Source organism: Grampus griseus (genome assembly GCF_964374135.1).
Source record: "Grampus griseus genome assembly, chromosome: 13".
Lineage (NCBI taxonomy): Eukaryota > Metazoa > Chordata > Mammalia > Artiodactyla > Delphinidae > Grampus > Grampus griseus.
Genome location: NC_139007.1, coordinates 52,512,808 through 52,525,344, shown reverse-complemented (window position 1 = coordinate 52,525,344; position 12,537 = coordinate 52,512,808). Strand labels below are relative to the sequence as shown.

Here is a 12,537-nt window from a genome sequence, read left to right as displayed (position 1 = left end):
CTAGCAGTTCCCTTTTCAGCTATCTCTTGCCTACTTAACTCAGTAGTTACCAAGTTAACTACTACTCTAGGTAGATTAGAGAGAATTTTAGAATTGTAGATTGTTTCAGCATCCTAAGGTAGTTGAGGTTATAATTACTTACATATCCTCTCTCATATTTTCCAAATTAGCAGAAGTTGGTTTAAAATAGCATCTGCAGAATTATACCTACCACCTTTCAAGGTCATCAGCAGAACTGAAACGTAAAGAAATTAAGAATTCAAAGTCATTAAAATCAATTATTTTAATTGCTTAAATAAACATAAGGAATTAAAGTAGGCGAGGGAGATCGGAAGCAGTTTGATGAAATTCTCAGTGTCATCCCATTCACTGCTAGAGACGGTCAGAAATAGCCCCATCCTGTGGACAGAACTGAAAGGGGGCACTGAGCCTTCAAAGACATGCACTTCGTACAGGAGTCCAAGCAAAAATCAAAGCAAATAATTAATAGCTACATGTTTGGAAAATATGTTGAATTACACAAAAAACAAGGGTCGTGACCAACTGTGTACCTGCTGGAGCCGACATTTTAAAAGATGACAATCTATGAATACTAAAGTGTGATGGTCACGTGGTCCATCATCAACACAAATTCAAGTGGAAATCATTTAATTAAACTTTCAGGAGAAGCCATTTGAAGAACAAGGTCAAGGCCTGGGTCTTCCAGTGGGATTCTGGTCTTCATATCCGGATGCGCGCGGGCAGGGCAGGGTCCCTGGAGGCGGCTGCGGGCGCGGGCGGGGCCCTAGCACTGCAGCTCCTCCCCCTCGGCCCGCCGGGGGCCACCGGCCGAGCTCTGCGCGCTGGCTTGGGCCGTGGAGCTCAGCACCTCATCGAAGCTGCCTCCGCCTTGGTTCGTCCCACCTACTTTCGTCTGAAACGGGTTGAGACGCACACATGCAGTTATTTCGTTATTTCTGTAATTTTAAAAATAAGATCGATTGCTTTCAAGTTCACAAATATACTTGTCTTCTTGAAAGGGGATGCAAAGGATGTAGAGAAGTTAGTTTCCTTTAGCAGGGGGCTAGGATATCATTCATATTTGGGTTCTGCGACTGGACTCGAAACTTTAATTTGTACAGATTTAGTGACTCTCTCTTTGTCTCTTCTACATCAAAATTCTCAGTCCCTTCAGGGGCATATGCAGATCTGTGGATTTGCACCATCTACTCACTCACCCAGAGAACCGATTTAATCAAATGGAATGGGATATTAGATAAATTCCCCCAATTTCACAAATGTGTGAATGCCTTTTAGTGACTCCAGCTTGAGTTTTCCATTTGGGATTTAGCAAGGCAATCTGGATTTCCGAAAAATGTCTCTTGAAAAGCAGAGTGGCTCAATGGAACATGATTTCTGGTTTCTAATACTTTGAGAGTTGGAGATGAATCATGGCTTAAGCACTGCTCCTCTCACATCTTTCCAGGCAGTTGTCTTTATAGGAGGAATATACCTTAAAATGCAAAGTTATGATGTTTTACGAAGCTCTCTTTTTGTGTACTTGTTATTGGCTAATAAGAATATAGTCAGGGGCTTCCCTGGTGGCGCAGTGGTTGAGAATCTGCCTGCCAATGCAGGGGACACGGGTTCGAGCCCTGGTCTGGGAAGATCCCACATGCCGCGGAGCAACTGGGCCCGTGAGCCACAGTTACTGAGCCTGCGCGTCTGGAGCCTGTGCTCCGCAGAGAACAAGAGAGGCAGCGATAGTGAGAGGCCCACGCACCGCGATGAAGAGTGGCCCCCGCTTGCCACAACTAGAGAAAGCCCTCGCACAGAAACGAAGATCCAACACAGCCATAAATAAATAAATAAATTTAAAAAAAATTAAAAAAAAAAAGAATATAGTCAGGAAGAAATCAATTTATAATTAAGAAATATGGTTAAGTATTTTGAAAAATTCCTTATTATAAGTTCTCTCAAAAGAATATTTAATGGTCCAAAATGCTTAATGCAAGTCTTGTTAATGGCCACATCGGCCTTCCTTTAACCGTTAACAATATGGAAAAATATTTTGAGGAAAAGAAAGGTATAGAAGATGTTGCTCTTCCCAAAATGCTGTCTACACCTCACTGTCACTTATGATCACTCACAAGGACATAAACCACACTGGGCAATGTACCTGCCAATTGCCTGGCCTGCCCTTTTAAAACCTTAACCAGGATTTAAAAGCAGTTCAGTCATCGCAAATCACACACGAACTTTTCTCCCATTGTCACTAAAATCCCTCTCTGCCTCTGTAAATTCAGTTACTAAGTTGAATTTTTCCACTCTGCTTGGGATTGGAAAACTCATTCTGGAAAGTGACAGATTATAAATATTTTAGGCTTAGGAACCACATCATCTCTGTCACAAATACTCAAATCAGCCATTGTAGAAAGCAGCCAAGACAATACATAAGTGAATGAGCATGGCTGTGTTCCATACAGGCTGTATGAATGGACAGTGAAATGTGAATTTCATGTAATTTAATTTTCAAATCACAAAATATTGTTCTTCCTTTGATTTTTTTTAACCATTAAAAAAAAAGTGAAAACCATTCTTAGCACACAGACCGCTCAAAAATAGGCAACCAGCTGAATCTGGCCCATAAACCTTAGTTTGCAGACCTCAGGGACAGAGCACTGATTCCTCCTCCACTCTGTGCTATCTTAGCACTGGAAAGAAGCAGGGGGTTGGTTTCAACTATCTGATTGTTCACTATGGTTATTTCTTTTCCGAGAGAGGCAAGGTTAATTCAATGTAATTAACTCTATTAATAGTTCCCATCTTCCTCTTTAGTCGCATTCTCTTTAGCAATAGAAGTCACACACAGTGTTGAAATCAGGTGAATACCAATTACTGATGTTTTCTTCTGGGCTTTGTTTTGTTCTTCTCTTCTAGTTCCTGATTTCTCAAATCAAAATAGAAAAATAAAGAGGGAGGAAACCACTTGGAAATAAAGCAGTTTGGCCAAGAAAGGAGTGGACTAAAGGGGTTTCCTAACCATGCGGGTTTAATAACTACACACGACAATACTTTAGCCAAGGACCTCCTTAAGCAGAGATGTGAACAATAAGCTTCTCCCGGACCCTTCCCTTCAAAATGGTTTTTCATCCAAGAAGTTGTCACTGTGTTCCCAACACTGTAACTGCTCTTTGCAAAAAAATGTTATTTGAATTACTGAACTGGGCTTCCTGATCTTTCTTAATAAAAGTATCCGGTTGAAAGGACACAAAGAAACAGTAAGTATGTCTTACCTTTTTTTATGGTTTTAATTCAGGCCATACAATGTGCTCACCAAAAAGTAAGGGCACTAAAAATACGTTCTGCTTGACATGGGTGCAGAACGGTCAGAGGGGATGTAGTTGTTCATGATTCACTGGAACATAGTAGAACGTTCCAAATATGGTTTCACAGGAGCTGATTCTGGGTCTGTTTTCTGTTTGCTTGTTTTAGATGAAATAGAAATTGTGCTTATTGAGTGTACAGGTGACACCAGCCAAGATGTCAAGTAATACATTGATGTATTACAAGGATGTAGGCAGAAAGGACTAAATTTTATATGATTTTGATGAACTGGCAAGTTTTTCATGGGAAATCAAACTATCTACACAATTGGGTATAAAATAAGAACTATCCATTGGGTGCAAATGCCAGATGGTGTGACAGATTGTGTGCAAAGATGGCAGGAACGGACCTCGCTTCACAGCAGAACATTACTTCTAATAGAACACAAATATGAACACGATTCCCTCTAAGTGGTGTTTGAAAAATCAAGCTTAAAGCAGGATGTGTGAGTGGAAATACAGCATATAGACCTGCAAGGAATTTCACTCATCTGTACTGATTCATGAGTCATTCCCTCAGCAGGAAATAACCTCAGGATTGAAAAGTTACAGAAGTTTTGGAGAAGATTCAGAACACAAAAGAAAACTATGCAGAAAATAAACTATACACAGAAGGGTTAAATATCTATTGTTTAGTCTGGAGGGAAAAAAAGGAATGAGAAGTTTGTAATTATTGAGGAAGTGGGAGGTCTGACACACAGCATGACCATTAGCTATTCTCTTGTTGCCTGTGTGGGCCGAGAAAGAGAAACTAGGTGGTGGGTGGGCTGTGAGTCTTGTTAAACCCATGGACAATCATGCAGACATAGAATCTGCTTTCAGGAGGTCTTGACACAGGCGAGTATCCAGTTGGCTGAGTTAGTTTTGTGCATGTCTGAGGAAGGAGGCAGGCTCTGTACCTTCCATCCAGATGCGGTGAGAAAAGTGAGAGGCTGACAGTGTGGATCAGACACTTATCTCATATATGAACTGTGAGCTAACCAGAGTTTCCTAAAAGCAAATGAAAACAGGTTGTTCTTTATTCTTCTTTTGCTTCTTCATACCTCCTTCTTCTAAAGAAAACCTAAAAAGCACAACTTCTCCTATGTCAGAACTTGACAACAGAATCCATCCTTCTTGGATTGTCTTAAGGCTGAGAACCAAATGTTGAGAAAGTAACTCCTGGGGTTTTTGGAATCTTTTGTTTTGAAACTAGATATTCTGGCATGAGAAACGTCTGTGACACTGCAGGTCTCTACCCATAAAAAGGTTTTCCTACAAACAGCGGCAATTTAATGGCTCCTCTGGGTCCCTAAATAAATGACCATGTTGACAGGCAGAGCAGTAAAACGGCACAACTAGAGACTGCTGGTAAATGAAATCAATGAAAGCATGGTAAATGTTGAGTAATAATTTCATTCTTGAGCCTTAAACACCTAATCACAGGTCTGGAAAAGAGAAGACTACGTGAAAGCCTCTTCTAAGGGGAAAGACCCTCCAGGTCAAAATCAATAAGCGCATCTAAGACCTCGACTAAGGAGTAACTTATACCCTCACAGACTCATCTGGCAGCACATGTGAGGGTCATATGATTCAGAAGCAGCTGGGTAATCAGCACGAGCCTATATGTGCTTTTGATCTGATTAAAGATCACACATATTCTTAATTTTCCTAGTAATAGGGAAATATAGAAATGGATTGTATGTAAAATAGTGATAATGATATCAAGATGTAATTAAGTTTAGGTAGTATCTTTAAAAAATCTGAGTAGTATCAATGACTTTTCGTGTTTTAAACGTTCTATACAGTTAGGACTAGACTGATTTTACTTTTGCTCTTTTATCCTCTGTACGTTAACTTATCTATGCTCAAACAATAAATTCAATGACTTTTTTTTTTTTAGCACCTACTATAGAACAGGCGTACTTTCAGTTTATACCCAGGGAACAAATGCACTATTACAAAATAATGCATTTTGTGATTCAGCTTTATTTTCCCTCCATGATAACCACGCTGTGCTGTGCTCAGTACGTGAGTGGAGTAGGCACGTGGTGTTGATGGGCGGTGGATGGCAGGATAGCGCATGGAACCAAGTTCATTTCTACTGGTCCGTGTCCAAACCAGAGGAGCTCTGAGCTGTTACTGAACTTTCACTTACACTCTGATTTCAGAGTTCACAGATCCTTTGTCCTATCCACAGTCATCTGTCACATATCTGCTTCTTGGGGGATACCATTAAGAGTTCTAACCAGTGAACAGATCAACACAAATCCCAATTCGCTTTCATGAACAGTTCACTTCTGAATGATTTATTTATATAAACAACTTGGTATGGCTACAGTAACACTATTCAATATTGGTTTTCTTTATATATTTATATGTGAAGAAAAGTGACTCTGTGCAGTGCTGCCTTCAAATGCTGGTAGCCCCGCCTTTGGAGCCAATGGCAGCAACGCCTAAGCTGTCCTGATTCAACGAACCCAGCGACACAAAATTCACTTCATCTGTACCTTAAGGCTTGTGACAGTTGTCTCAACCCTCTCCTCAAATGATTTGAAAGTAGGAGAATTCCTAAAATAACAAAAAAAGAGAGGTCAGCTCCGAAGACCTAGCTGTCTTAGCAATCGTGCTGTGCTGCCTGTTTTCTGCTCTTACTTGCAAACATCACCTCTGCACCAGAGTTAGTTGCTGACTTGCCACCTACACCAACCATGTTTTCAAATTTATTTCACTTCTGCTAGGTTAGATCCAGAAACCATAACCCGACGTGGAATTTTTCTAAGTAAAATAGATAACTGTAGAATAAATAATATAGCATTTGGCAAGGATGCAACTGTAATAATTCCATGGTGCACCGTACATCATTTCCAACGAGTCAAAGGAGTGATAGCTTAATTTTTCATTTACTAATTAATTGTTTCTATCGTAACACTCCTTTTCCCAGCTCAGTTATTTTATAACCAATAGAAAGTCTATCTGAAGAACGTCACATTCGAGTTTTCCCACTTGGAATTTTAAAAGTCATTTATTTTAGTGAATGTGACACAAGACAGAAATAGATAAAGGAAAAAAAGGTTCAGATGTTTTCAAACTTTAAAGTTTTAAAACTAAGCATTTTCTCAACATCCAGGAAGCAGTGTTTCTGAAAGTCAGTGCGCCCATTATTTTAGGTTGAAATATACTCACTACTTGTTTAATGCTTGATCAAAATGGTGCTATTGGCACGTGTTATATTTCCTCCCAAAGAAGATACACTTACTTGTTCTTACCAGACAGAACCTTTGCTGTCTATCGACAATTTATTTGTGACTCATTCACTGTGTTAAATAATCTACCTACCGTCTTGTAACTTTAAGATTTAGATCTTTATCTGGTGCTTTTTGGTTTCCTATACGGGATTTGGCCACATGACATTATGAGTTAATGACATCATCACCATTAAAAATGATATCACCAAGTCCAACTAAGGAAACAGGAACTGAATTAAAAATGTGTCCTAAATCTTGTGTTCATGTTGGCTTTCAGCAACGACTGCCATCATTTTCAGGTCAAAAGATTCAATTGAACGTTACTATACTTGATAAGCCACTTGCTATTCTCTCGAGTGCAGAAGAAATAAAATAAGAGGAATGGCCTAAAGAAACTTCATAAGGGCGGATGGTTATAAAATACGGGCTTCACTGTATGGTGTGGGCTGTAGCATGGCTCTAATACTATCAAGAGGAAACTAATGTAGAGGATATGTTTTTGAATGAATTTGGCTTCATTAGGGATTGTCTCCCAAGACTCTGATGCTCCGGATGGTCACAAATGCATTTGCATCCAGGCTGTATGAAGTAACAGTGGTGAGTTCAGAGGGCCCAAGCATGGCATCACACCTTGTATATGACTCAAACATGAGTCGAATTCCTGTGAGGAATCCTCCACCGTACCTGTCTCATGATGAAATATTAGTGAAATTACATAAGAATGATTCAGAAGTGTACACTTATTAGCACTTTACTTCCACTGCATGTTTTATTTGGCCAAGCTGGTCACATGACTAACTACCTGTCATCCATCAGTTGCACAGGACCACAGTGGGCAGACAGTTCCGCCTAATGGTTCATGGTTTATGTTAGTTGAGCAAAACCTTTTTTTTTTTTTTTTTTAAAGTTAATTTCAGGCAAGCTCACAAGGAATACATTTGACCCATAAGTCACTAGATGGATTCCTGGTTCACAGAGGAAAACCATATTTTTTTTTTCAAGGCTTTTTTGGACACCCAGACTTAAAATTTAACGAGTAAAGAAGCTCAGAGCTGCAGGCTGCACTGCTCAATTCTGGTGCCCTTATTCTAGGGGCAGCAAGTCATTCAAATATGAACTAAGCCATCTTGAATCTATGCTCTCTACTTACCACCAAATTAGGGAAATCAAATGCTGTGGTTAAACTTCCAAAGTAACCACATAACCCCAGTGTAGAAGAGACATCATCAGGTATATAAAACAGACATTCCTCTAATCAAATTACACTAGAGTGCATGTGGGGAATACGGAGAAACTATTTATTCAGATTTAATCATGTCATATACAACTACAAACTTGTAGCACTGCAAATGACCCTGGAAAGAATTTGGCTTCAGTGGGCTCAAACTATTTAGAGTAACTGAACTCCCTCTAGAATGTATTCACACCACAGTATATGATATAAAGCAGGAAGAAGAGGCACAGTTCTGACTGAAGTGAGGGAGGGTCCCAGAGACTAGATCCCCTCCCCTGGAGCCCCAACCAGGGCAGCCCAAGGAAGCACTAGGGCTCCTGGAAGCACCAAGGGAAGAGCAGTAAAGCTGGTTCTAGCCTCTTATTTTTAAACATGATGAAAATGCTGTCACTGAGGTGACCTTCCCAAGGCTGCCAAGTTCACCCCTCAGGTCACACCAATCAAGAGTGGCTGGACTTAACCCAGTGTGTCTGGTCAATAGCCCAAGCCCATGACACCTACAATACTTATACAGGGTTGTCAGCCTTTTTTCCTGAGGGCCCTCAGAAAAGAGCATAAGATAGGTCATGGCATTTCCCTTTATATAAAGAAGGAAAAAACCCACAAAGTATCAATAAAGTTAACACTTCATGCACATTATACACTGATATTATGTAAAATAATTTACACAGATTACCTCATAGCAGGCATACTTATGGAATGGCGAATGGAGTAGCTTCAGGGCAAAAGCAGATTAAAGGGAAAAAAAAAAAGAAAGAAAAAAAGATAGCACAATATAAGTACATGAGAAACTCCCTATTCACAGTTTCAAAACAGCAATTTCAACTATCTGAAGTGTTCCCTGCACACCCCACCAAGATGAGATTTGTTTTTGTTGGGTAGGATGGGCCACAGTCACTTCCAAAGGAATAAGGAGACCAGGTGGTCCATGGCTGCATATTATTTCACTTCCTGTAGGTTCCCTGTAGGCCAGGGAGGAGAGGAGGAGACTGTCTGGTTTGCCCTAGGTCAGCCCAACAGCTGGTGGACATGCTCACCTGGTCCAGCTCCCTTCTCCTGTTCAGGAAGACAGTAAGGGGCAAGGGGCAGTGCCTAGCACATAGAGACAGGCAGCTAAAAGCTAATCATTCCATTACAGAGAAGCACTCCAGAGGACTGTGTGTAGTTAACATGAGTCAATCAAGGAAACACATGCCAGGTAAACGCAATTCACACAGTCCAACATGGTGGCAGGGCTTCTGCATCCATCCCAGGACATCCGGTACAAAGATCAACTTTTCTGAGAACTCTTAAGATCATCAGCCTTCTCACCCTGTTGATCCTACAGCGGCTAACTCGCCTTCCCTCTGATCGACTGCCTGTTATTTCTACGTGAGTTCCACTCGGAAATCAGGCTGCAGGAAGGGAGCAAGCAAAATGGGGTCCATTTTCCTAGGCTAGCATGCCCTCATCCAATTTCCACCACAGTCCCGGCCTTCTCTTCTCCCAGGAAGCTAACAGGTGGGGGATCAGACTCATCACCTTCCCCAACAATATCCACTGAGGTCATCAGTAGGCGCGGCACTTTACTAGAACTCAGAAAGAAAAGGACAAAGAAGTGCAGGGGATACTTACGGTCTTACCCTAGACACTCCATTTAGAAATCATAGGCAAATATTTCCTCATAAGTTACATTAAAAAAAGAATTACTAAAAGAACTTCATCAGCATTATAAATTATTCATCTCTTTAAATACAGGTAGTTTTCTTAATAAAAAAAATTTTTTTAAGGCATGTAATAAGATTCTACCTAAAAGGAGGCTTAATTCAGAGACCTGGGACTGACAGTTGCACACTTACTAACATTTGAGCTCTTCCGGTGGCCTTTCTCCGCTTCAACTTCAGAAGGTACAGAGAGTTGAAGGTAAATCATCTGCCTAAGTAACAGTTACTAGGAATTCAGAAAAACACAACAATCCAGAGGAAAAAACTCCTGTTTCTCGACTTCACTTTCTGAAAGTTTCGTAAACATACGCAACTCGCAATTGTCACTTTCCTCTTCTTTGAATCTAAGGACCTTTGCCAGTGTAAGAAGGCATGATGCAGAAGGAGATTCCTGAGGGATGGCTCAGCAAGTGAAAGTCGTGTAAATGATTCAGAAGTGAGATACACAGGGGTTGAAATAGATTCAAATGCATTAGGTGCCCTATACTCTGTAACTCTCCCTGGTTGTGAACACTCTCAGCAACAGAGACCTGGTCTTTGGCTGAAGCGCACCCACAGTGGGGCTCCGGGGAGGAAGGGAGCTGCTAGGGAGCTGGCAGGGCCCTGGGGGCAGCGCTTACCCGATGGAGTGAGACCTGCAGCCGGAGCAGCACAGGAGAGAAGAGCAGGAGCAGGGTTAGCACATCAGGATGCAAGGAACCGGCCTCACTGCCCACTGTCCCCTCTTTGAAGAGCCCCAAGGAAAAGACGAGGGGACCCCATTTGTTACTCTTTTTGAGTACACTGACTTTTCAATGTCTTCACAATTACTTTACCAACCTACCGTATGTGTGCTTCTCACTATTTTTCTCATGGACATATAGAGGGGGCTGGATTCTCTAATAAAGTCACACGCCTCCTCCAAAGATTTCCTCTCCACTAGATCACACGCAGTTTGAACAAATTCACCGAGAAGTCCCAAGAAGATGGCAACATTATTAATATAAAAGTGATTCTAATAGCTTGCATTTCTTCAGAGTACTTTCATAAATGTGACCTTATTTTAACTTCAGAGAAAACAGTCTAGTTAGGTAGCTATTAACCACGTTACCTGACAGGTGGAGAAGAAGCCAGAGCAATTCCGTGACCAGGCTCAGGGGCCTTCACTTAGTGGCCGTCAGGAGAAAATGAGAACCTTAGCTCAGGAAATCTTATTTATTTTTATAAAACATCTAAATTAAATCCTAACATAGTGCTTTTCATCCAGTTATTAAAAGGCCCAAATGCTAGGTTTTCAAAACGTGTAAGCATTAACTTTTAATTATTTTAAAGAAAAACTGAGAGGGGATTCCCTGGAGGTCCAGTGGTTAGGACTCTGAGCTCTTACTGCCAAGGGCCAGAGTTCGATCCCTGTTCGGGGAACTAGAATCCCGTAAGCCTCGCGGTGCAGCCAACAACAACAACAACAACAACAACCAAAAAAAAAACCCCACAAAACTGAGAGGTACTGTTTTTCTTCTCAGGTATCTGAATTTTTCTGTCAATCTTTTTGAAGAAGTTCAGAAATTTGTTCCCAGAATTCACAAAAGAATTTTATGGTATAACCAACAAAATATAAAATAATATGATACTTTCAAACTGAAAAGGGGTTCAAAGTAAAATGCCTGTGATAAAATTTTAAAATTTCCCCACTATCATTTTATAAATTGGCAAATTAATTTGAAGGAAAAATTTAAAACTTACTAATTGTTCTCTTTTGAGAATCGTTATTATATTAAACTTAAATACTTTTCAAATATGACTTTTACATATATTACTTGTTCTAGTATAAAAGTAACAATTCTTTGTAAAACTTTTTGCTTTCACAGAGAGTTATCCTCATTTATTTCAAATGTTAGATATTATAGTTTGAGAAAAATATAGGCCTGAAAATATAGGTCTACAAAATATTACAGGCCCATATTTGAATGTGGACTACATGTCCCAATATTTTTAGCCACAGTTTGTAACGGAAGTTTTGTATCCTCTACACAGAGCCATAATTAATGAAAAGTTTGGAACTCCTGGGAAACAGGTTATCCATTGTGCTAAAACAAAGCCACACTGAAACAGGAGGAAAGGCAGTCAACACAACCTTGATATTATGCCCAGCTCTTGTAGGAACATGAGTATGTCAACATGCTGCACGTGTGAAACACAGTCCTCGTTCTCTACAACTTATGAAACACACTGCACTCCTGTTCACGGACTCTCCCAATTTCAATCCTGTGGAGTCACCTTGTAACTGAGACAGTCACTTAGTAAAGGTAAAAACTGGCATTTATTGAGTGCTTAATACATAGCAGGCTCTCTTTTGCTACTTGTATAATAAACTGAAGACGTTGTTACTTTTATCCCCATTTATAACTGAGAACAGCCACAGATTCCTAGACGCCACCCAAGACCTACTGAGGTGCAACCTTGGAGAGAGAGGTGGAATCTGGGAATATGCATTTGTCAAGCTTCAGAGGTGTCCCTAAGGTCTGCTACCGTTAGAGAAACACTATTCTAGTCGGCAGTATTATGCCACTGAATCCCAGTGTTCAAGTGAAAGGTTTCAACTACGTATGTGGAGAACAAACTTTATAAACATGACAAAATATATTTTCTTGGATATAACTGGTGATAAGGTCTTTCCTGTTTTAAGGAGTTATTTAATTAGTTTAGATAAATGTTTTAATGCCACTGAAATGACTGCAAATTTTTATATAATAAAGTTAGGGTTAATTCATAATCCAGAATATTTACCGTTCACACTGCCTCTGAAGAATTTTAACTGCTTTTTGTTATTGCTTTATTAGCAAAAATGAAGATAAAGCAATGTACTCAGATTCATGCACATGTACTTACTTAACTCTAGCCTCATGAATGCCAAGTTGTTAAGATGATGCATGAATTTGGGGCACAATCCAGTAATTTTTGACGTCAAAAAATAACTTAAACACAAAGATATAAATATTTGCCTCTAGGTATCAAAGCTGCAGGGTAAC

General features: G+C 40.2%; 1 protein-coding gene across 6 annotated transcripts in view; it reads right to left on the bottom strand.

Annotated features, from left to right (window-relative positions):
- Positions 1-320: 320 nt before the first annotated feature.
- Positions 321-12,537, bottom strand: part of TPD52L1 (TPD52 like 1) — a 99,584-nt gene continuing 87,367 nt past the window's right edge. The window contains exons 5-8 of one of the 6 annotated variants that reach the window (XM_082669085.1): positions 10,150-10,164; positions 8,503-8,541; positions 5,855-5,915; positions 321-913 (exon numbers count right to left, since the gene is read on the bottom strand). In XM_082669085.1, coding sequence (XP_082525211.1) covers positions 785-913; positions 5,855-5,915; positions 8,503-8,541; positions 10,150-10,164 — 244 coding nt within the window. In that variant the 3' untranslated portion in view covers positions 321-784. Of the gene's footprint in view, positions 914-4,264; positions 4,356-5,854; positions 5,916-8,502; positions 8,542-10,149; positions 10,165-11,395; positions 12,526-12,537 lie in introns of those variants that run through there. The other 5 variants (XM_082669088.1, XM_082669086.1, XM_082669087.1 and 2 more) reach the window with 5 other exon arrangements.